Genomic DNA, 27,322 nt, shown 5'->3' with positions numbered 1-27,322 from the left:
TTGTATATTACCCCGCCAACAGAGACATAATGGATATATCATTCGTCCATTAATAGGATGACGTGGCCGATGGCGAGGGAAATTGAGGGGAATTTAAGACGCGAACAGTTCCTAGAGGCGCAGTGTGACGACCTCGACGTATCGAAGGAACTTCGAAAAGGTTGTGGCGTTACCAAGAGGAAGTCCCGAGTTATATAGACCTATTGAGTCCCTCAACCTCTCCTCTGGAACGTATTTGCTAGACTTAGGTGTTTGTAGACGACTTGATACGACAAGAACTTTGACAAGTCACAGCTAAACCTCTTGCCTCAGTATTGAACTCTCTACAAATTCTAATTCACTACAGAACGTCGATTGTAAACAGCAGTATCTACCTTCTTAGATATCACGGTGTTACAGTAAGGTATCCGTGGGCAATAACCGAGTGGCCAACCTGCTGGGTACAGGCTATCTATCTATCTACCTTGGTCTTTTTTCCGTACCATTACCCGGCATGACACTCCTGGCATACCCCCGATGCTGAGGACAACAATGACCCAGACCCCTCAGGGGTATTAGCAAAATCGCAACCAGCCAGCCGGACGGGCTGCATGACACACCTTGCCTGAATTAATGAACCATTTATCATATGGTCGAGTAAGTCATACATTCGATCGATAACTAGGGAATTTGATATTCCTTCTCTTTTTTTTAAATTTTTTTTATGCAGGACATGTGAGTGAACTCACAGTTCAGTTCCTGAAGAAGTTGAGGTTCTATTACTTGTTAATGAAGATATTATATTTGACATACGAAGGAGGCGAAGCTAGGACGCCCTAGGACGTCCCAGCTTCGCCTCTTCGATGTATATCAACTGACTTTTATTTTTCTCTTGTGTCTCCCCTGATGATGTGATTATTACACGAAAGTGCACTTGGGAACTTATCGTGTTTCATTTTCCCCGTGGACTCATAGGAACACAAATATATATATATATATATATATATATATATATATATATATATATATATATATATATATATATATATATATATAGTGCTTATAGATTATTTCTCTAGATATCTTCAATTCTAATTTCAGGCAATTTAGGTAACGCTGTTCCAGATAAGCTTGACTGCAGAACTGCTGCTCTTCATTTGCTGCTAAATCTGCCAATTAGCGACAATAGCACAGATCTCGATAGCGAGGACGGCGAGTAACGCAGCAAACACTTTAAAAAGATATTTACGTATACGTCCATCATCACACTAGCTAGGAATGTATCAAATAACACACACGGCACATCCTCGACCATTTGAGATCATCAAACCCTTGAACACAACGGTACAAGCCTTGAGCACGACTATACAACCCTTAAACACGATGTTACAACCTTTGAGCATTAAGAGACAGCCCTTGAGCACGAAGGTACCCTTGAGGACGAAGAAGGCACAGCCCTTGAGCACGAAGGCCTAACCCTTGAGGAACAAGGCACAGCCCTTGAGCACGAAAGCACAGCCCTTGAGCACGAAGGCCTAACCCTTGAGGACGAAGGCACAGCCCTTGAGCATGAAGGCCTAACCCTTGAGAACGAAGAAGGCACAGCCCTTGAGCACGAAGGCCTAACCCTTGAGGAACAAGGCACAGCCCTTGAGCACGAAGGCACAGCCCTTGAGCACGAAGGCCTAACCCTTGAGGACGAAGAAGGCACAGCCCTTGAGCACGAAGGCCTAACCCTTGAGGACGAAGAAGGCACAGCCCTTGAGCACGAAGGCCTAACCCTTGAGGACGAAGGCACAGCCCTTGAGCACGAAGGCCTAACCCTTGAGGAACAAGGCACAGCCCTTGAGCACGAAGGCACAGCCCTTGAGCACGAAGGCCTAACCCTTGAGGACGAAGAAGGCACAGCCCTTGAGCACGAAGGCCTAACCCTTGAGGACGAAGAAGGCACAGCCCTTGAGCACGAAGGCCTAACCCTTGAGGACGAAGGCACAGCCCTTGAGCACGAAGGCCTAACCCATGAGGACGAAGAAGGCACAGCCCTTGAGCACGAAGGCCTAACCCTTGAGGACGAAGGCACAGCCCTTGAGCACGAAGGCCTAACCCTTGAGGACGACGAAGGCACAGCCCTTGAGCACGAAGGCCTAACCCTTAATCTTATACAATGGTTCGACCCTTGAGTGCGATGTTTCACATCGCTTGAAGATAATGGAATGGTCTTTGAACTCGCCCTTATGGGTCAGGTCTAAGATGACGCCAGCACGGCCGAAGGAGGCACCATACCCTCGTGATTCAAAGGTGATCTTGTCGTGCACGAGGGTCGTGTTATATCACGGTGCTCATGAGGTTGTCGCTCAAGAGGTTATCTTCCACCCCAGCATGGCTCACCGGGTCAAGCGCAACAACACCTTTGTCACGACTACATCAAGAGGATGATGCCAAATAACGCATCGAACATCAAGCGTACTGTCTCAAACGTCCTCTCTAACTTTAGATTTACACAAACACTTACTAGACTTTAACTTTCCAATCTCAAATATGTAATCTAATTTTCAAAGGCATTACTTTTTTGTTTGTAAATCTTAAGTTTAGGTTCATATATACATATCTGTCTAACTTTAGAACGAACTTAACTCCAAAAGTGGTCAAGTGACTATATCTCTATCAAGCACATAAACTAGTATTATTTCTTCCTTACGATGTACTTGGTTCGTACTGATCCAGTAATAAAAGATTGGCTGCAAGTTTTTTTTCCCTTACTTCGTCCACAATACCTTATTCGGGTCACATCTATGGTATACCTTTTGACGCTCTGTCCAAATAACAAGTGATCGAGTAATCTACACCGTAGCTTCACAGAAAGTGATCATTTTCGCAGTAATATAACAATGTGATTATCAATATTACTCGATGTCGAAGTCGATACGACTGATAACCATGAAAGTGATGGAAGCAGAACCATTAAATGTAGCGAATCAAAATGGTAATCATTTATTAACCTTAGGTGGTTGCTAAGTATAGGTAAATAATGTAATTACAGTTTGTTAAAATTGTTAAAAAACGAGTCTCTCCCTAGACGTCAATGAACCTAAAGTAAATTCAAAACGTCCACTGTTGAACATACGGTATTTTCTTCACTGTATATACAAGTTAACACCCGTTTCCTTAACACTAAAGCGTTCACATGACCAGACGTCTATCCCATCATCGTTACTATACATACACAATCTATTTCTCCCTTTCTTCCTGCAGTCGGACAAGATTTCCCCCAGCTTTGACCTGAGCGACAGACTACTCAGCGTATATCGCACGAATTTACTGAAGTTAGTATAAGTTTCTCTATGAATCACGGTACCTCACTGCCTATAATAGCACTGGGGTTCTTGAAAAGATTGAGGGACTCGCTCAAGACATCGCAGTAGCAAGTCTTGCTTCTGTGTGATACATCATCCTTTGGAGAGAGAGATTCATCGGGTTATACACCAAACCGACCCATAGCTTCCGTAATGATACGTCAGCTTTGTACCTTAGGACTTCATAAACACAGCCAGAGCGTGCAACCCCCTCCTGACCAGATGGTATGCAAGATATTCAGAGAATATCTTCTGTCAGAACTGCACTAGTGTCTTCCGAGAACCAGTGGCCTCCTTGCAGGTGAAGGATGTCGACCAGAGGTACGCAAGAACTCTCTCACACGCGACACTTGTTTGTGTGTCTTGGGTTAAGAGAGTGATTTTCACTTTTCTGTTATAGAGTTGAAGTGACTTTCCACTCACGGTGGACGTGATGGAAAGCGGGACAGAGTTAGGAGGATGCTTACAGTTTCATAACGAAGTCAGGATGATGATAATGTCTGGTGTGGTGTGGAGAGATCTTTAATTTCTTAGTCCTGTGTCACTAACAGCTGACGGAGAGACATTTCTGTGAAACGTGAAATCATGACACAATTACATTACCACACACGTACAGCTCATGACACGTCAATCTAAACCAGATTCACCATACAACAGCTGCCCCGTTGATCCCAATTAATGATTACAACCAAGGAAATGCCCCAATGAAAGTACAACACCAGAGTACACCAGCGCTCAGTACAGCGACAACAACATTTAAGTTGAACGTGGTTGAGTAACAACACCCTGGACCTACAACATACACCGTAGTACATCACAACAAGCGCGCATACAACCTTGCGACACAATGTATGTTGGTACAGTGCATATATCACAACCTCACCATACATTAGACTTCACCACAGATTACAAAGAAATAAGACACACTGATATATTCAAATCTCACTTGCGTAACTTCACTACACATCAGAGGTCGATATATCAGATGTACTACACGACACAGTGAGGATATCATCCCCAGGGCTCATTACAGCAGATCTAGTACACGACACAGTGAGTACATCATCCCCAGGGCTCATTACAGCAGATCTAGTACACGACACAGTGAGTACATCATCCCCAGGGCTCATTACAGCAGATCTAGTACACGACACAGTGAGTACATCATCCCCAGGGCTCATTATAGCAGATCTAGTACACGACACAGTGAGTACATCATCCCCAGGGCTCATTACAGCAGATCTAGTACACGACACAGTGAGTACATCATCCCCAGGGCTCATTATAGCAGATCTAGTACACGACACAGTGAGTACATCATCCCCAGGGCTCATTACGGCAGATCTAGTACACGACACAGTGAGTACATCATCCCCAGGGCTCATTACAGCAGATCTAGTACACGACACAGTGAGTCCAACTAACGTATGCAAACTCACCACCCATCGCAATATAGTGCAGCAGATGAAGAGCATCTTAACCGTGCTTAACACAGCAACACGCGCAACACACCTCATGCCTGCTGGAACTCGGCACAGCCAAGCTAGAGTAACTCCTGCCAAACGTGAAACTGTCCGAGGGGGACCGTTGAGTTACAATTTGCATAACATTCTTTCCGTGAGTGACCACTGGCAGTGGGAACTCTCGTTCTTCTTTACCACTTGTTTTACCCCCATCTAGTAAATAGATCTCTCCATGGTCATACGTGTCGTCAACTGGGATGCTTCTAAATTCACCTTTATGTATCAAATCACCTGGTAATCTAATCTACATATCTATTTACCTCCTTGTTCCTGTCTCTCAGTACAACAGTCTGTCTTCCCACATTCTCTTCGTCTGTCTAAACTCGCCTGTCTTTTTTCTCCGCCCTACACCGAGGTGGTTCAAGCATTATATCTATATACCCATGCAACAAGCGTCACAATCATTCCATATCCAAGCTCATCCTTCATAGTTTACCAGGTTAGGTTGGATAATGGTAAACTTACGGAGTACCATCAGGTTTACCACACGAGATTATTCCTCCACAGTTTACCAATTTTACGCAATAGTAGACTTATGGTGTACCATCAGGTTTGCCACACGAGATTTTTAGGATCACACTGTGCACCTTAAAATTGGACTGTCTTGTGTAACCTGAAGTTTGAGCAAGTGTGTGAAGTTTATCCCTATGTGAGGCTGAAGTATTCTAATGAGCACGAAAGACGCGGTACGTCGTAACCATGCCGTTCCGCTGTAGTGCACATAAGATTTTTTTTAAGCTTTTTTTTCTCAAGTCGTTTAGCTGCTGCTGGTGCAGCTGTTATGTGCGTGAAATCTGGGCTGGTGTTCGAGCTGTTGTGTCCGTAGTTGTTGCTCGAGATGCTGTGTCCGTGAATTCTTCTTGGCCGCCGCTCAAGGTGCTGTGTATGCATGAAAATCTTGGATGCTTTGTTAAGCCGTTGTTTACGCGTCTGGTGTGTCGCGTCTCTGTGTCGGTCAGACAGACCCGGGGCTGGTCTGTCAACCTGTCATGTGTGTGGACGTACGTGCCAAGTGAGTGTCCCCCCCCGACAGGAAGTCTTGCACATATGTAATCCTCCCTCCATCTGACACAGCTTTTACAGCGGGCGTATCGCTTCTCATGAACTGCGAAACCCGATCCGCGCGTGCCTCGCCGTCTGCCCTCTCCTGTTCCTCCTCCTCCTCCTCCACTGTGACAGCTGGATGAATACTCCTCATCTTCCCGCTCGACACCCCCAGTGATTTCCCAGCACCTCTCTCTCTCTCTCTCTCTCTCTCTCTCTCTCTCTCTCTCTCTCTCTCTCTCTCTCTCTCTCTCTCTCCTTTGTGGTACGCCCTACGCCCCATGCATCTGTGTCTTCCGTCCCCAGTGTGTCACGCCTTATACGCTTCTTTAGCTCCCCTTCCCTGAGGCACGCCCTGTTTACTCCCTGACACCCCTTCTCCCATGTGATAAACTCTGTCCATTTATCGTTGGCCTCCCTTATGGCATGCCCTATGCATCTATGGCTCTCCTCCTCCACTGTGGCACTTCCCATGCGTCTATGGCCCGCTTACTCGGCGTCTGTGGCAAGCTCCATGCGTCTATGGCCCTCCTACTCGGCTGTGGCAAGTTTCATGCGTCTATGGCCCTCCTACTCGGCGGCTGTGGCATGCCCCATGCGTCTATGGCCCTCCTACTCGGCTGTGGCACGCCCCATGCGTCTATGGCCCTCCTACTCGGCGGCTGTGGCACGCCCCATGCGCCTGAGCCTGACCGCCTCGCCTCGCCCATTCTTTTGATGGGTGGGTGGGACGGCCACAGAGCTACTTCACAGCTGTCATTACTGTCATGACCCTGACATTCATCACTGCCACTGTCAGCGGTTACGACCTGTGGCTTCCGTGTTGATCACATGCAGTCACCATCACCACCGGGACCTCGACCCATCGCTATTCACTGACGTTCATCACCGTCTCTACACCTTCGTCGCCGCGGGGGCTGTCGCCAATCGTCACTTTCGTCGTTGATCACGACTGACGCTACTCAAGTCACCATGAGCGGTCACGGCTACACACACACACACACACACACACACACTACGACGGTTACAACCATAGCTACCAGTATACCACCACTACCACAGTGACAACCAGAGGTACCAGTATACCACTCACTATCACATGCCAACCGACCAACACAAGAATATTCCTAAGATCTCAGCTTTTTCCAAGTGACGACGACCCTCCACCCAACTCTCGCAGACCACTCCTCCTCCCGGACGGGTGGGACGTCCAGCCAGGTCTCCTCCGATGTATCGTACGAGGGAAAAAAAAAAAAAACTATTTAACGCAGGGTTGGTCTGCGACGACGAGTTTAGCGGGAAGTGCTCCTCCGAATAACTGCTAACATCCCAAGACTCTCTTTTCTCAACTCTCCTTGGACGGTTCCAGACGACAAATGGGTGTGTTCGTTTCACGTCCCTCGAGATCCGCCGTCCCTCACAGAGATTTTTCTCAGCGTGTTACGTGAGAGAGAGAGAGAGAGAGAGAGAGAGAGAGAGAGAGAGAGAGAGAGAGAGAGAGAGAGAGAGACAGAGACAGAGACAGAGAGAGAGAGAGAGAGAGAGAGACGACAGACGGGGGTGACCACACTAACACACACCTCAAATACGAAAACCCAATCCATGATCTCGAAGGCATTCGTGCTCGCGCATGCATACTCACACGTGCGAACACACGCACTAAGACAATCACATCAAAAGCATACATGCACGTGTGCGCATACACAGTATACAGAAACCATATCCACAACACCAACATACATACTCCCATGGGACCCCACGAGTGTAAAACGCCACGTACAGTACATACAGGTAAATACAAATAGGTATTTATACATACACAATATCCACTTACCAACACAAAATGTCCATAGCATCCTATAACCACACACACATACACACACCTATACAAAAGATACACACAGACACTTACATATACAGAAATACATACTGGGTTCCGTGGAGTGGAAGTTGGCGTTGCTGACTATGATTTCACGCAAGGGTGGGCCAGGGTTTACAAACCCTGAGCACAACAGTCGGTCAGCAGTCGACCCAGATATATATATATATATATATATATATATATATATATATATATATATATATATATATGTGTGTGTGTGTGTGTGTGTGTGTGTGTGTGTGTGTGTAATAAGCTTATATGAGATTGCAAGCTTTGATTAAAGCCTTCAGTTGCCCGTGTGAGTCTCGGCTACGAGAGAGAACAAAACACAGCAAGCAGGTCCAGATGACACACCTCGCCACCACCACGACTAAAACAGGAGGATCTTAACCATCATAATGACCGGCCTTACCCATCACAATAACACCGAACAACAACAACCTTATGAACTTTAAGTCTAAACTGGTCTGCAACGAGATAAACATTAGGTACGTTTTGTCACACGTTCTATATTGTCACACACGTTCTATATTGTCACACACGTTCTATATTGCCACACGTTATATACTGTCACACACGTTCTATACTGTCACACACGTTCTATATTGTAACACACGTTCTATACTGTCACACACGTTCTATATTGTCACACGTTATATACTGTCACATACGTTCTATACTGTCACACACGTTCTATACTGTCACACACGTTCTATACTGTCACACACGTTCTATACTGTCACACACGTTCTTTATTCCTAGGACCGATCCCCCGTCACTTAGCAGCGTCCGTCAAGACGGCGGAGGAGGAGAAGTCCTACAGCAATATTCTCGGCTCTTCCGAGAAGCCAATAAGAAGACGCGAACAAATGGCCCCCTAAAAGACTGGCCTGGCCACCTTCCAGGCCGGACACAAGAGCCTTAATGATGTAGTTGGAACCCACAGAGGCTTCGCTACCGCTCGATGGCATCTCGGCGTTTGATGACTTCGTGAACTACCGCAGAGAATATCTGATCCTACCTGCTTGCCCTACGCCGCAATGTGGTTCACTTTCCTCTTTCTATAGGTATTACTTTGGTTTTTGAATCCGAGAGCTGGCTGCCTGTGTGCCCCCACCACTAGCTAGCTTTCTTCTTTCACGCACTTTACCAAACTTAATCACCAACCTCTGCAGTTTCTCACTCGAATCAGCCACCAGCGCTGTATCATCAGCGAACAACAAGTGACTCACTTCCCAAGCCCTCTCATCCACAACATACTGCATACTTGCCCCTCTCTCCAAAACTCTTGCATTCACTAGACCAAGCAATACTCGGCAAGCTGCTGCTTCACGTGATTGTGTTGCCATCAGCAACTCAAGGGTGGGCCGTTTTAACAGTTTTTTCTTTTCCCACTCACGCCTCGAAGCTTCGGATCTCTCTCTCTCTCTCTCTCTCTCCATGTCATTCCCAATAACTCCGACCTGGCATATTCAAAAGACACATCTTTCACTTCCTCCAGAATTCGTTAATATTTTTCCCTAATTTCTTCCTCTTTCCTTTCAAAAACTTCCATAAACCTTTACCCCTGCCTCCACTACGATAACGATCACACATCCCACCAGCTGCCCCTCTCAACAGTTTTATTCAGGGGATAGCGATGCTGTTTTCCTGTGGGGCGGGGTGTCGACGGGAATGTATGGATGTATGAAATGTCTGGGTATTTGTATGTATATGTATGTATATGTGTACATGAGTGGATGGGCCATTCTTCGTCTGTTTCCTGACGCTACCTCGCTGTCGCGGGAAACAACAATTATGTACAATAAAGGGATAAAATATATATATATATATATATATATATATATAGATAGATAGATAGATAGATAGATAGATAGATAGATAGATAGAGATAGCATCACTGGGATGCGTAAGAGCGGAGTATCCACGTATATCCGGCGTGTCGTAGCAGGCGACTACAAGTAAAAACCAACTTAACGTTTAGAAAAAATCTTTGCAAAACGTAAACATATTTGGTTTTGGAATAGTTTTATTACATGAATTTACACAAATGGTTGATTTTCAATGATTTTTCTAAATGTTTTATCATATTTAATCTTCTAGAATCTGCCGAGATTTTGAGCAATTCTTTTTTTTAGCTGTGATGGAGAACAGTGTTACGACACGTAAGCTAATAGAAAATTTGGTCTTCACGACACTGATGTTTCTCCATTATTCGAATGTGCTCTTACGCACATACTTGATCGCCGTTTCCCGCGTCAGCGAGGTAGCGCCAGGTAACAGACGAAGAAAGAATGGCCCATCAACTCATATACACATATATATACATAAACGCCCATACACGCACATATATACATACATATACATAACATATACCCATATACATACATATACATACACAGACATTACATTTATACACGTGTACATATTCATACTTGCTTGCCTTCATCCAATCCTGGCGCTACCCCGTCCCACAGGAAACAGCAACGCCACCCCCTGCTTCAGCGAGGCAGCACCAGGAAAACATGTTAGCGAGGTAGCGTCAAGAACAGACGACAGCCTCAGAGGGAAAAATCCTATTCAGCCCACTCATGTGTTCCTGGTTTTGAGAAAAAATGAAATTGGAGGGTGACGATTTCCAGCCCCACGCTCCCCACCGCTCTGAGTCACCTTCCATGACACGAAGGGAATACGTGGAATACACTCTTTCTCCCCTTATCCCCAGCTTGGGAGGTTCATTCTTCATACTTATCGGATTGCGCAAATGTCTTCTTCACAGAAACTGAGTTAAGATGCAAAGATACAACAAGTCTGTATATCCCTGCGATTGAGCGCTACCGCCGCTCCGCGATCCTCGTCCTCGTCCGACCGTGTTCCACATTCCTCTGACGTGTTCCCCTGCATTATGTGACCTCCGTGTTCTGTCAGCGGTCCGACCTGACGTGGAAAGCCCTCGAAACAGTTGATCACTTTACCCGCACATGTGTTTGGCAGCAGCTGCCACGGCTTTGATTTGCTTTGTGGAAAACAATAAGCGAGGAGAAAAATTGAACAAGGACGGCGTCATACATGGTATACCATGCTCTGGATCTCCGTCGATATACTACGGAGAAATAGGGCGAAGTACTGTCAAAATGATCAGCGAACATAGAGACATCGAATGCATCTGTCCACATAGACAAGTACGGACGGACACCTATCAAAGTGGCAGAAGGCAAATACAATCAATGAGTGACTGGGCAAGCGAATAAGGAAAGCCGTAGAAGCTGCCTAAATATGCAGGGGATGAAGCGATCAACTGTTGCGAGGGCTCTGTACATTGCGTCGGACCAGCGGCAAAAATCGCGGTTACAGAAAAAGGGGAAACACGGCAGAGGAATGTGGAACACGGCCGGCCGAGGATAAGGAACGCGGAACGGCGTTCGGCGAGGTAGCATATACATTATACTTGTATCTTTGCATCTTACTCAGTTTCTATAAAGAGGGTTTCTGCACAAGCCGAAACCTTCGAAAAATATAACTGCTCTCCCCTATGTTTACTCACTATTCCTATTCACACATTCATAATGATTAATTCATATATATATATATATATATATATATATATATATATATATATATATATATATATATATATATATGCTGTCACTAGACTAAACCAAGGCCTATGAAGCGTTCGGGGTAAACCATGGAAAGGTCACTGGGGCCTGGTTGTGGACAGTGAGCTGTGATTTCGGTGCATCACGCATGACAGCCTGAGATTGGATGTGAACGAATGCAGCTATTCTTCGTCTGCTCCTGCGCTGTCAAGTGTGATTTTCTTTCTCTATAGAGAATGTACACAAGATGAAGATAAAACCACAAGTGCTTTCGCATAATAAAATCGTCAGGACCAATCACCAAAGTGTTTGGAGCAGTGTTGACATACATTAACTTTGTAATGAATAGAAACATTGTTGAATAGTCTATCAAACATAGTACAGACATCAATATGAAGCAAAATGTTGGTTTATGTAAATTAGGTAACTTTGTAAGTGAAAATACTGTATGTATATACTTCCCAGAACATAGGGCAACCTGAGTTTGGATTGATCCCAAGTGTAATTTCGTGCAATTCATCGTCAGGGGAGATACAAGGAATGAGAGTTCTTGCATCGCTCCAGACGATATGATTACAAGAAAGTGCACTTGGGACTAACGTTTCATCTTTCCTCGTGGTTACCAACATAATCATTAGCTTTATTATGACTTAAAGTGTGTCATAAAGCCACGGAATACACAAGCAAGTACACGTCACACCATCTGATCACAGGCGCAAGCACACACCCATTGGAACCAGTAGAGTCTACTTACCTATCTTTATGACTTCCGGGAGCTGGTAGGTGACTGGGAGGTGGGCCAACAAAACCACGACGCCCACAGTCAACACTGACCACGAACTTCGCCCGCACATCGTCGCTGTAGTTCCTCAAGACACAGCCGCTGCTCACGACTCAGGAGGACGTTTCTCCTGTCATCCTGCTCACCTTTACCACAAAAATTACGACGTTTTCTTTTTTTACTTCTTTTCTTTTCTCTCGCACTTTATTTCTCACTTCACACTGAGGCTATTTGTTTCCATCTTTTCAAGGGTCCATTTCCATCCACTTCGAACGACAGTCGATTTTCTTTTTATATATATATATTCTTTTTTCCTTCTCACACTTCAAAAAAAAAATGTCAATATTTGTCACGTCACAAACGTGAGTATAAACTTCGCAGGAGACACTCGGATTTCCCCGCAGTTTTGACTCCTGTCGGAGAGGAAATCGATGGCGTGAGCGACTACAAGGGAGGGAGAGGAGTTTTCTTCCGGGGTCGGCGAACGTCGGAGTGAGGGAGGGTGTTATCTTCGAACCCCTGGTGGGTGCTTCATCCAGTCCCTCTGGCATCCCCCCCTACACACCTCATATCCGAACAAAACAGCTTCACCTGCGTCCCGAGCCATCAAACACACACACACACACAACACACACACGGACGCACACCCGACGCACCAGCCCGGAGTGCCAGACATTACAGGGACGAATTATGACGCACTTCCTGACTACTGGCACGTCCTGTCGCTGGAATAATTCGTTCTCAGGATATTAGCCCAGTTCACAGGTTCATGGCCGGCTGGCTGTGTGGGGGGAGATGTGTGTTACGACCACCATAACGCTACCTGTGCCTTGTGTGTCTCATGAGGATAAATGGCATACAGTCTTGCATATACTTATATGCGTACACACACACACACACACACACACACACACACACACAGAGAGCAAGCCGTGTCACGCAGGTACTCAAACCCAGACAAAGTGATGATTTATTTATCCTTGAAAAAGATATTTTGGATGGGCAGGAAGGCATGTATAGACAAGGCGTACGTATATTCATACCGGATGCGCAGAGGCGTATATATATATATATATATATATATATATATATATATATATATATATATATATATATATATATATATATATATATATATATATACAAAGAAAGAGAGAGAGAGAGAGAGAGAGAGAGAGAGAGAGAGAGAGAGAGAGAGAGAGAGAGAGAGAGGCAGCGCAAGCGGGACAGTGATAAACAGGACAGCTATAGATAATATTAAGGAATTAAAGCAATAAAACTGGGACGGAGATCAAAGGCGAAAGACCTGAAAACCCCCCCAGCCTGTGCACCTGTCGTGTGGGGTTGGCCTCCCGGGTCGGCCCCGCCCCGCCTCAACCCCCGAGGTTTTTTTTTTTTTTTTTAATCTAGCTAAACCAGGGCGAGGTAATCTTCGTCGCTCACTCGCTGTTTTCTCTTCTTTTTAATAGATTATTTTTTTTACGTTTTTTCTCCTTTTCGTAGGGGAGACTTTTTCAAAGACAGCAGCGCTCTGTTGTTTCGTACGTGTCTTCGTTCGTTTTAGGATTCGTCGGTGACTTAAAGTCACAAACACTTGCGAGATATCGTAAAGGATATCGTAAACGGAATTGGACGCAAACTGCTGACGGAGGAGAGAGAGATTAACTGACTCTCGGAAAGACGTTATCAGAGTTCGTCGTATCTTGTCGCCTCACACACACACACACACACACACACACTATATATATACAGAGAGAGAGAGAGAGAGAGAGGCAGCGCAATCGGGACAGTGATAAACAGGACAGCTATAGATAATATTAAGGAATTAAAGCAATAAAACTAGGACGGAGATCAAAGGCGCAAGACCTGAAAACCCCCCCCAGCCTGTGCACCTGTCGTGTGGGGTTGGCCTCCGGGGTCGGCCCCGCCCCACCTCAACCCCCGAGTTTTTTTTTTTTTTTTTTTAATCTAGCTAAACCAGGGCGAGGTAATCTTCGTCGCTCACTCGCTGTTTTCTCTTCTTTTTAATCTATTATTTTTTTACGTTTTTTCTCCTTTTCGTAGGGGAGACTTTTTCAAAGACGGCCAGCGCTCTGTTGTTTCGTGCGTGTCTTCGTTCGTTTTAGGATTCGTCGGTGACTTAAAGTCACAAACACTTGCGAGATATCGTAAAGGATATCGTAAACGGAATTGGACGCAAACTGCTGACGGAGGAGAGAGATTAACTGACTCTCGGAAAGACGTTATCAGAGTTCGTCGTATCCTGTCGCCTCACACACACACACACACACACACACACACGATCTAAATATTTTTTTCCTGTAAAATAATATTCTCGGAAGAATTCAAAGGTCGACATTAATATGGGTAGTTATGTGCGATAGTACCAACTAGGTAGTTTAAAAAAAAAGAACTAATACATACGTTACTTAGAGGCTCTATAGTGATATTAGTAATATAACGAACTTATTAACCTCAATAATTTCTAAGTGCATTCACACTACAAAGGACCCAATGGCCTGTTACTGTCTTGAACTCCCGTTTGAATTCCTTTGTAATACGAATCTATTCCTTGTGTGTTCCATACATTAATCAAGACGCCAGAGTGGGCCAGTCAACATAACCCCCCTCCACCGCCAACCCGCCCCATCACCAACTCTTGACGTAGAGGATCAGATAACAAGTGAAACGCGATATCCTTCACAGAACAAGACAAGGAAGTGTCACTCACTTCGTGTAGCACGGACATAGATCTAGCCAATGTATCAACGCGTTCAGTCCGCGTGGAACACACGAAGAGCAGCAGGTCGTCACACATCATGATGAACATATACCATATATATATATATATATATATATATATATTGGAAAGGATCACAATTTTGCGCGTGATCAAGATATTCCTATGAGTCCACGGATATATATATATATATATATATATATATATATATATATATATATATATATATATATATATATATATATATATATATTATCGTTGTCCATCACTGAACACTTTCGCAAAAAATAAGGGCAAAGAAAGGACACACACACACACACACACAAACACACACACACACACACAAACACACATACATACTATTACCGAATTTACCCACACGCCGCCGGTCTGGTCCGCCTCCAACCTGTTTGGCTGGCTGCTCACGACTTATATATTACGATGCAGCTCTTGACGATGTCTGGCGTGTGCGCGTGGCGGCCACGCGCACACGCCGCCACCCGCGCCCACACCACAACCCTCCGCCACCCGCCAGCTCACGTCCCAGACCTTCCCACTCTTTGTATAATCCCTTCGTCGTACCTCCCGATTGCCCCGGTATTGCCGCTATTCTCCACCTATTCGATTCCCCCTTTTCCTGTTATTCTTACCCTCCCTCTTCTCTTCTTCTTCTTCTTCTGTATGACTATCAACGTTTGTAAATTGGGCATAACGTGTAAATTGCCTATTTGTAAATTGGGCATAACGTGTAAATTGCCTATTTGTAAATTGGGCATAACGTGTAAATTGCCTATTTGTAAACTGGGCATAACGTGTAAATTGCCTATTTGTAAACTGGGCATAACGTGTAAATTGCCTATTTGTAAATTGGGCATAACGTGTAAATTGCCTATTTGTAAATTGGGCATAACGTGTAAATTGCCTATTTGTAAATTGGGCATAACGTGTAAACTGCCTATTTGTAAATCGGGCATAACGTGTAAATTGCCTATTTGCAATTACTTATTTCTTACGGTACGTGAGAGGGAGTCTTACACACTCGCGGGACCCCCATCTACTGAGCGTTCTCTGATCATACAACTTCTTTTTGTATGCTGTCAGCATGAACCTTGTCTTCAGTCATTTTACTCCACTTCGTATGTTGCGCGCGCGCGCGCGCGCGTGTGTGTGTGTGTGTGTGTGTGTGTGTGTGTGTGTGTGTGTGTGTGTGTGTGTGTGTGTGTTTACCGTTTGAGTGTTATGAGGAGTTTTACACATACACACGTACACATTCCTACTTAACCCGTTCATCGATCAAACCTCCAAAATTGGGTTGGATGAGGGCCAATGACTCTGTTTGGGATTCGAATCCCTCTCGGACCTGTTACATTCGTTAGGCGAGGCTATAGCCATAGCACCACTTAGGCATCTGTCTTTGTTTCTGTGATGCATCGAAATGAGAACTTATATTAGCATGAATGTTGTACACCTTTCCTAAGGTTCGAGCCACGGATGGCTCCTGAATATTCAGAAACATGTACAATGTGGCCCTCATTACCCACCTTGAGAGGAGAATGGAAATTATTCATTAGAAAGTTAAAATAAGTAATTTGGTTTCGGAGATGGTTTCCACCTTTTTCAAGAAGGCTTCTATTTTTTCGTGGGGAAGTGTGTATGGTAAATTACACCTATAAACTTAAAAACCATACATCTTGCTTTCTCCCAGTTGATTTTCCCCCGACCATCGCCAATTTGAAAGTTTATAGATAGAAGTAAACTTTTGATCACGATTAATTTCGTCATATCTGATGATCAGCATTAATCTAAAGTCCATGATATAAACGGAGTAGTTGTCCCTCTCGGTCAAGGCTTACCCTGCGTCAAACTCGGACCACTGACCTCTGAACCTTAAAACTTCCTGTTCCCTTTAATCAACGACGAGTTACGTGAACGCACGGAACAGATTGCTAATGAAGAGGAAGGTATCAGGGGGGGTGTATCACCTGTATGCACACACATCATCTTTACAGTAAGACTCGAACTTATCAAAAAAAAGAAAATATTCAGGAAGCTCTAGATCGACAATGATGCAGTCCACCAGATGTAAACAATAATCGACAAAAAAAAAACGTTGGTAAACAAAGATGCAGTCCACTAGGTGTAAACAATTTCCTATAATAATGTTAGTAATGTCAGCAAAGGTTTGTAAACTGTTCTGTCACACCCATCTTGGTGCTCACGCTACCAACACAACCCCTCATCACATCTTGCTACCACGCACATCATAAAACTTTCATCCATTCCTTAATAAATTACGATTTGGTAAAGATGGTCCAGTCAGTGTATGTTTACGTTAGTGGCCTTTAGGGATTAATGGGTTTAGGGCGGAGGGGGAGAGGAGAGTGAATACTGTAGTCTATTGAAAGAATATATGAAATGAATCAAAAGTTTAGATGAATCTACTGGTACTGTAAGATGTCTTATTTACCATTTACAGAATTGATCATCATGCTGGTTATAACAACTGGAGCATGTGGCAAGACGGTCGATACGAAGCGACTGCCGGCATCTCCTGCGGTAGTGGATCATAACTGAGGATTTTCATGTACAAAACGCGATTATGAGAACACTTAAGAGGCAGTTCTTACGGATGAGGAGCCTTCCTATGACCGATACTCAACTACAATGTGACCCGAGTTCTAACGAAGGGAAAACATGACTAGGGAAACTCATTATCCTCAAGTAATAATAATGATACTTGACTTCACATGTGACGAATTTCTTTTTAACCCATAGAGCGACGCGCCACACTGGCGATGCCTCCTGAGTAAGCCAGTTCGCCAGTCACCCAACCTCACAAGACCGCATCGCTCACCGTAAACATATCACACACACACACACACACATATACACACACACACACACCCCAAAGTCTCACGCTACCACACCACCTCCCGGATCACTCTACTGAAACAACACGCTTTAACTTTATCGAATCAAGAGTCAGATGATCGCTACGTAAAAATCATAGTGTTAGTGGAACCAGAACTGTGTTTACTCACTACCACCCCCGCTGGACATCACCATTTAAACCATCGCCAAAACAAACACGAAAACGAACACGAACTTACTGCAAAATTTACATAAACAAATAAACATACCACCCAGCATAATATGTACTTTAACGAACAGTACAATGCATGCGCTAACATACATATAGATGCATGCACTAGACAACGTATACACACAATCACTAAAACGTACGAAAACTATACATACAGAAGTGCGTAACATACATATACACACAGGATAAAAATACAACCAAAATCAGGCACAAAACCATCTCACGGTATGTCAAAGGGAACAGATTATACAAAATACCATGTGGGTATAAAACGCCAGCAAAGCTCTAAGTTAAAGCTGTCTCTCTAACAGAACAGAGATCCATTTTTTTCCCCAGTAGTATCAGGAGAACTTTACGTTTACAAAAGGGAGAGCAACGTAGCGGTAGACCACCAGACTGGTCTGTATTGGTCCAGAACTTCCCCGGCCGCTAATTCAACCAAGTGGTGAGCGGGCGTTGGGTGAGGATAGCACAGAAGGGTGCGGGAGATGATAGCGAGGAGCGAGGGACGATGATAGCGGTCATGATAACAGAAGAGATGAAGAGGAGATGATATGATAATTGTCGATGATAACTATGCGTCGTTTTTTTCTTCTTTTCTTGTGGTGTGGGTAGGTGGCTCCAGTCACGGACAAAAAAAAAAGAGTCCACATCAAGGCCGGGCCTTAATTGGAAATGAAAAGGGTTAATGAGAGGGAGACGTGAGAAAGAGAAAGGGAAGGGGTGGGAGATTTCTCTCGGAGTTTTGGAGGATGCGTCTCACTTTTATAAACGGACAGGTCGTCTCCATCAGGGAAGACACGAGAGGTTAAGAGAAAGAGTCCCGGAGCTTCGTCTTGATGCAGGGAGGGAAGGAACCACCAGACATCACAACAGCCTTCCTTCCCCTCGAGTTGCCAAGAAGCCAATCAGGAATCATATGACGCAGTAACGTGCCGGGTATTACATCCATAGTCTCGGCTCATGGCTGGGATACGTACGTAGCCAGCCAGCGCCCTGGATGCAGCGGCAGCGACCGAGGCAACGTCTATGGAGGGAGGGGGAGAGATGGACCAGCACTACGGCGTAGGGCAAGTGATCATGATGGTAATGGTATGTTGTGGTGGGAGGGAGGGAGGAAGACGTATGGTGAAGATACTGGTGATGATAAGAGGCAAGTCCGACCAAGACAAGGATAAGAGGAAATGAGCTGATGCAATCTGGCGATGGGGGGCGAGGAGTCCTCCTCCTCAAGTCAGGAGATAAGAGATGTGGCAGGATACCGCTGGGATCTATAAGGACCATCATGGATGGCATGAATTAAAAAGAGCCGAGTCTGAGAGGCTGGACGTCATGGTCTGGGAGGCTGCTGCTGACGGTCTGAGACGGTGGTAAGTCATAGTTGGTCGAGGTGGACTTATTTTTTTTTCTTTTCTCAAGACCACCACGGCAAATTTTCTAAATCATCAAGACAAACTTCTGCATCTCTTGCAACAGGATGCATTATAGACGGTGGAAGCTGCCTTCTGCAACTGCTGCAACATGATGCATTATAGACAGTGGAAGCTGCCTTATGCAAACCCTTTTATGGGATGCATTATAGACGATGGAAGCTGCCTTCTGCAACATGATGCATTATAGACGGTGGAAGCTGCCTTCTGCAACTTCTGCAACATGATGCATTAAAGACAGTGGAAGCTGCCTTATGTAAGGGGCAAGGTCTCGATACAAACAAAATTTGCAAGGAAAACCAACATCCACATTAATAACAAACTAATGGTATTTGGAATTATGGAGAGTATATTTATACCGTTACTGCACTACGCAAAAAAAAAAAAATGTAATCTTTTAAGAGAACATGCATGAAATTTTATGAAATGCGCTACAATGATACTTGAGGAATCTACAATATAGCAGAAAATCATAGCTACAACAGGAATAAAAAAGGACATGCACTAAAAAAGCCAAATGGACGACCGTAACAACTAAAACAAATACTGCAATAACAAAACCAAATTAATTACAATAACCATAACTACGACAAAGTTAAATCCAAGTTAATTACAAGAACAACCAAGGCAACTACAATTACAAAACCAAGTTAATTACAATAACAACGAAAGCAAACACCAATAACAACATCTGCAGTAACGAAACCAATTACTATAACAACTAAAACAACTACTGCAATAAGAAGTTACTATAACTAAAGGAACTACTGCAATAAGAAGTTACTATAACTAAAGGAACTACTGTAATAACAAAAAGTTACTATAACTAAAGGAACGACTGTAGTAACAAAAAGTTACTATAACTAAAGGAACGACTGCAGTAACAAAAAGCTACTATAACTAAAGGAACGACTGCAGTAACAAAAAGCTACTATAACTAGAGGAACGACTGCAATAAAACCAACTTAACTATAAAAAAAAGGAGCAATAAAGCCAAATTAATCACTATAAATGAACGACTCAATAAGAAAGTTACTATAACTATATGAGCTATGGCAATATCAAACCCAAGTTAACAATGACTAAAGGAAGTACTGCAATAAAGCCAAATTAATCGCTATAACTAAAGGAACGACTGCAATAACAAAACAGTTACTATAACTAAAGCAACTACTGCAATAACAAAACCAAGTTAATTACTATAACGACTAAAACAACTACTACAATAATAAAGAACAGTGTTATTCTCCATAGAATTATCATGTACGTATATTTTAGTAATACATATACATGAAATTTATCACGAATTATATGATTATTACGATAACGAAAAGCATCACTCCCACAATGAAAACTAGAGACATAAGAACAATAAGGAACTGTAAGGTTAAACAATGATACGATTAAATGATCATTACAATGAACAGCGTCGTTTAAATGGTCATTACAATGAATAGCGTCCTTCAAATGAACATTGCAATGAACAGCGCCGTTTAAATGGTCGTTACAATGAATAGCGTCGTTTAAATTATCATTACAATGAATAGCGTCGTTTAAATTATTACAATGAATAGCGTCGTTTAAATGAACATTGCGATGAACAGCGTCGTTTAAATGATCATTACAATGAACAGCGCCGTTTAAATGGTCGTTACAATGAACAGCGTCGTTTAAATGAACATTACAATGAACAGGGTCGTTTAAACGATCATTACAACGAATAGCGTCGATTAAATGATCATCACAATGAACAGCGCCGTTTAAATGAACATTACAATGAAGAGCGTCGTTTAAATGCTCATTAAAATGAAGTGTATAAATGAACATCACAATGAATAGCGTTCAAATGTTCATTACAATGAACAGCGTCTTTTACCCATTTGAATACGTGCAGACGAATCCTATGAACCAAGACCATTCTCTCTCTCTCTCTCTCTCTCTCTCTCTCTCTCTCTCTCTCTCTCTCTCTCTCTCTCTCTCTCTTTCTCTCAAATGCCCATGTGTTAGATCCTGCAGGAGTAAAGATACGGACCAATTTCATCCTAAAAAAAAAAAGCCTCATTGACAACCTCACTGATTGTTTGCATAAAAAACAATCATAGGATGCTGAAAAAAAAACAAAAGAAAATAAAAGAATTATAAGTTCGAGCATTCATCCCAGAATGCACTTTGTACGTGGAGGAAGGATAATATGGGAAGTGGTATAAATGCGGCGCCACTCGGCTGGCGGTGGGGGGGGATGCAAGCAACGGAGGAAAAAGAAATTGGGTTCTGAGTTCGTAATTACACGCTCGAACACGTCCGTCTTTCAGATTTCACGTACGTAATGTCACGATGCATTCTGTTTTCTCCTTTCCGCTGGAAGCTGTTTCGACGAAGCATATATATATATATATATATATATATATATATATATATATATATATATATATATATATATATATATATATATATATATATATATATTTCTTTCATACTATTCGCCATTTCCCGCGTTAGCGAGGTAGCGTTAAGAACAGAGGACTGGGCCTTTTAGGGAATATCCTCACCTGGCCCCCTTCTCTGTTCCTTCTTTGGAAAAAAAAAAAAAAAAGAGGGGAGGATTTCCAGACCCCCGCTCCCTTCCCTTTTAGTCGCCTTCTACGACACGCAGGGAATACGTGGGAAGTATTCTTTCTCCCCTATCCCCAGGGATATATATATATATATATATATATATATATATATATATATATATATATATATATATATACTGATATCACGCGCATCACTGTGATTTATAATGCAATATACTCGTGTGTGCTGTGAGTGGGTGTGTGTGTATTATATATATATATATATATATATATATATATATATATATATATATATATATATATATATATATATAATTACATTGCAAAAAAGTCATCAAATTATAAAGGAAGAATAGATCATTTCTCCAAATCTCCAATAAATCACCAATTTTTTTCCTTCAGCCTGGCAAACACCGCGCCTCTCTCTCTCTCTCTCTCTCTCTCTCTCTCTCTCTCTCTCTCTCTCTCTCTCTCTCTCTCTCTCTCTCCAAACCTCGCCACATACGCGGCTGGAAAATCTCAATTCAAGTTGCATAACAAACAGTGTTGCCACTGCCATTACGGTCGCACAGCACCACAGATAACGTCACTGGCCAAGTATATATATCCCACTAGTTTTCTTGCAAAATCGAATGCGAAATAATAAAAAGAGAAATAATACAGAAAGGAAGTACAAGACGAAGAAAACGCGAATAAAAAAATAAAAATGCGACAAAAAATGAAAGCAACGAAACTTTTGAATGAAAAAACTACATGTTATGAGCGATGATATATATATATATATATATATATATATATATATATATATATATATATATATATATATATATACATATATATATATATATATATATATATATATATATATATATATATATATATACATACATATATATATATATATATATATATATACCTAATAACCTTGCTCTTATTCACATTTACTCTCAACTTTCTTCTTCCACACACTTTACCAAACTCAGTCAATTGGGTCAAGTCAATTGGGAGGTGAGTTTGAATGGAGAAAAACTGGAGGAAGTGAAGTGTTTTAGATATCTGGGAGTGGATCTGTCAGCGGATGGAACCATGGAAGCGGAAGTGGATCATAGGGTGGGGGAGGGGGCGAAAATTTTGGGAGCCTTGAAAAATGTGTGGAAGTCGAGAACATTATCTCGGAAAGCGAAAATGGGTATGTTTGAGGGAATAGTGGTTCCAACAATGTTGTATGGTTGCGAGGCGTGGGCTATGGATAGAGGTGTGCGCAGGAGGATGGATGTGCTGGAAATGAGATGTTTGAGGACAATGTGTGGTGTGAGGTGGTTTGATCGAGTAAGTAACGTAAGGGTAAGAGAGATGTGTGGAAATAAAAAGAGCGTGGTTGAGAGAGCAGAAGAGGGTGTTTTGAAATGGTTTGGGCACATGGAGAGAATGAGTGAGGAGAGATTGACCAAGAGGATATATGTGTCGGAGGTGGAGGGAACGAGGAGAAGAGGGAGACCAAATTGGAGGTGGAAAGATGGAGTGAAAAAGATTTTGTGTGATCGGGGCCTGAACATGCAGGAGGGTGAAAGGAGGGCAAGGAATAGAGTGAATTGGAGTCATGTGGTATACAGGGGTTGACGTGCTGTCAGTGGATTGAATCAAGGCATGTGAAGCGTCTGGGGTAAACCATGGAAAGCTGTGTAGGTATGTATATTTGCGTGTGTGGACGTGTGTATGTACATGTGTATGGGGGGGGGGGGAGGTTGGGCCATTTCTTTCGTCTGTTTCCTTGCGCTACCTCGCAAACGCGGGAGACAGCGACAAAGTATAAAAAAAAAAAAAAAAAAAAAAAAAAAAAAAAAAAAAAAAAATATATATATATATATATATATATATATATATATATATATTCTTGAAACGATTTCAATAATGAACTTAACATCTACCATATCAAAGCCAGGAACGCATTATCAGCAAGGCCACACAACACAACACTGTTATCGACACTTCCGTGGTGAACGCGGAATTAACCTCAAGCGCTTCTCTGCTCGTCATACCTCACTGTCATTTCTAATAAAATAAATTGTCCCCCACATCTTCTTTATCATTCTCAACAACACTACGTAATCCGTTCATTAATAATTCGTAAACACAAAACACTTTTCCTCATAGTTCTGTTTTTTTGCAAGGTCACAACTTTTTATATACATACATTCATATATATTTCGTATTTCAAAGTCTTGATTTTTTTTTTTTCAGATTAAGCTGGTAGTAGCCATTTCCAATACTATTTTCATTTTATTATGAAGATCAGATATGATTAAAAAATATCATGTATTAAGAGACGAGACGAAAGTTTCCACTCAATGCACTCTCTCCCGTGATGGTGGTGGTGGGGAAGGAGGGAAGGAGGTAGGTGTGTGGGGGGGAGTGAGCGAGTGAGTACTGGACCTCCAGCAAGGAGGTGAGGTGAGGTGAGGTGAGGGAGGGAGGGAGGCAGCAAGCAAGCAAGCGGACGGACGGCCTGCCCCGCCTCCGCCGCTTCTTCCCTCCTCCTCTTCCTCCACCTCACCCCTCGTCCAACACCCACCAACGTTGGTGCGGACGTCCAAGCCACGCGGCCCGTGCGATACCAACTGAGCTTGAACTCCCGAGCCAGAGATGCGGCCCGGCCCAGGCACCACCACACTGGGGATCGCACGAAGCCTTGGCTGCCAGACTGGCTCCGCTAGCTGGCACAGGGGGCGAGCCGAGCTGGCACAGAGAGAGAGAGAGAGAGAGAGAGAGAGAGAGAGAGAGAGAGAGAGAGAGACTAGGCTGGCTGGGGGGAGCGTACCAAGTGCCTCTTCCCACTAACTCCCTCGCGCAATCCCTTTTGTTTCGACACGTTTCTCTTTTTTTTTTATATATATTAACTTATTCATCTGAGATGTTCGTAGTGTTTTCAGTGTGGACCCTCAGGCGGTGGGTGAGGAGGGTGTGTGTGTGTGTGTGTGTGTGTGTGTGTGTGTGTGTGTGTGTGTGTGTGTGTGTGTGTGTGTGTGGAGGAGGGAAGCTTAGTAAACATACTAGCAGGGTACCAGCACTTCATCACCCATTCAGCATAATGTACGGGACATGAAGCATAATGCATGGGACATCAAGCATAATGCATGGGACATCAAGCATAATGCATGGGGTACAAGGTCTCACACCCCCAGAATCTCATGACAACCAGAGCATAATGACGCCACCACAACGCCCCCCCCCCCCCTCCCCCGTCACACCACAACACAATACCAATGGGCGAGATGAAAAGAGGAGGAACTTGTTGCGTCTCTCTCTCTCTCTCTCTCTCTCTCTCTCTCTCTCTCTCTCTCTCTCTCTCTCTCTCTCCCGTCAACCATCACAGATGTAAGACGTCCTCAGCAGCTCCACTCAGTCACGTTATCCGCTGGGAATGATACGAATCGAATCCCTAAAACTCGTCCTGTCCTCACTCCTCGTAACTTCCGATCCTTACACACCAGCTCTCACTTCCCTCATCAAATAGCTTTCAGACTCTCATACAACAGCTTCTAAATCCTTTTACACAACCATAATATACGTCTATTAACTTATTAGCTTCCATTAACCTGTATAACTAAAACTTCCTCCTCCCTCTTACTGCTCCCACCCTCTTAAATAGCTCGTAGTCCAGACCCAAAACATAACCATCACCCCTTCCCCACCGTACACATCTCCAATTTCTCTTAAATGATTTAACTGCCGACTCACGGAACAATTTTCAATACCCGCATAACCAACTTATCCCTTCTGAGCAATAACTCAACCACCTCACCCCAAGCAACCCAGCCCCATACAAAAAAAAAAAAAAGACATATATAACTTCATTTCCTTATATCAATATAGTTCACTCATCAGTAAAGTCCAACCTCTCACCTGAGAGAGAGGGGATTTACCCATCACCCAACAACTTCCATCCTCTACATACAAACAAGCTTCACCCTCTCATGTGAAGCGGATATTTCTCATGTCAATCACGAGTGCCTGTCTCGGGTAAGAACCACCACAAAATCCCCCCCACTTCAAGCAGCAGTCTTCACCCTTACACAAATAAAGAATAGAAAAACCCACTCCCTGATTTAACTTTTCCGACCTAAACAAACACTCAAACATCGCCACCTCATCACAGCGCCCATCCCCCCTCACACATGAAGGACGACATGTACCCCGTCGTACAACACTGGTATCCAAACCCAGTTTCATTGATGCCTCATCCCCACTTACACAGCAGCGCTCGTAACGTGCCCTGACAGAACATCTTCCATTCTCTCACTCCACAGAACTATGATCTCCCAGACCGACATGGCCGTCTCATTCATTCACTCTCGTCACTCAGCAACCACAACCGTGATCCTAAACAACACCTTTCTTACCCTCACTGAACATCTTATTAATAACCGTTTCTCCCCCTCAAAACGTCCAGCCATTTATACATGAACTTCATTCCTGACGCACACCAAACGACCCACCCCTCCATCTCCACCCTTTACACAATCACTCCTTCCTAACGCCATCAACCACGTTCACCCAGTCACTCCACACCTCCCGTCTTGCTAAGTAAACAAAAACGTCCACACACACACACAACCACGTCCTCCAACATTCCCCTCCTCCCCGAGGATAAATGAAGGCGACAACGCGACACGAGACGTACGCGCGCGCGCACTATCACCGAAATATAAAGCGCGTTGGCAATTCTCCTCCCCGAGGTGATAGGTCCAAGTCTTGAGGGGTCTAGCTCGACCGCGTGCACTCAATTACTCCCCCACCTGCAACGAGTGAGTCAACATATCCTGGAACCTTCCCTCCCTCCCCTTTCACGCGCTGCCAAATTACTGAGGCAACACTAGACAAGCCCAAGTATCTGAAGTGTGATTTTTTCAAGAGACGACCAAGGTAGTACGTGTGTCAAGAGAGACGACACCAGGATGCATCGCTTGGTAGTCTACACGTGTACCCAAGACGCAAAGGGCGTGCCTAAAGACAAACCCTGAGACATCGTCTTAAGGGAAAACACTCCCTAAAATACGATATGCAAGTCACCTAGATCTTATTTGCCTATAGAGGTTTTAAGGGATCCCTAAAGTATTTCACATGCAACAACTGCACGCCAGGCATCTGAATGTATTCTAATACAGGTGGAGAAGTTCCCATAAGAAGCAGACATATTATAAACAGTTCCCCCCCAAAAGAAAAAGAAATCAATGGTCTCTAATTACATGGAAGACATAAAAGTAGCGGTTAGCGTTCCTGACTGGCATTCACGGGCCGTTCAGGGTCGAGCG

General features: G+C 43.7%; 1 protein-coding gene across 7 annotated transcripts in view; it reads right to left on the bottom strand.

Annotated features, from left to right (window-relative positions):
- Positions 1-27,322, bottom strand: part of LOC139750394 (glutamate receptor ionotropic, kainate 2-like) — a 690,745-nt gene that overhangs the window by 436,118 nt on the left and 227,305 nt on the right. For 3 of the 7 annotated variants that reach the window (XM_071665137.1, XM_071665173.1, XM_071665182.1), the window contains exons 1-2: positions 24,583-24,709; positions 12,135-12,574 (exon numbers count right to left, since the gene is read on the bottom strand). The exons of 1 other annotated variant lie outside the window; for it this stretch is intronic. In XM_071665137.1, coding sequence (XP_071521238.1) covers positions 12,135-12,234 — 100 coding nt within the window. In that variant the 5' untranslated portion in view covers positions 12,235-12,574; positions 24,583-24,709. Of the gene's footprint in view, positions 1-12,134; positions 12,575-24,582; positions 24,715-27,322 lie in introns of those variants that run through there. 3 more of the 7 variants (XM_071665147.1, XM_071665165.1, XM_071665156.1) reach the window with 3 other exon arrangements.

The sequence above is a fragment of the Panulirus ornatus genome, chromosome 1, assembly GCF_036320965.1.
Source record: "Panulirus ornatus isolate Po-2019 chromosome 1, ASM3632096v1, whole genome shotgun sequence".
In the NCBI taxonomy this organism is placed as follows: domain Eukaryota; kingdom Metazoa; phylum Arthropoda; class Malacostraca; order Decapoda; family Palinuridae; genus Panulirus; species Panulirus ornatus.
This window is presented reverse-complemented; position numbering and strand designations above follow the sequence as displayed.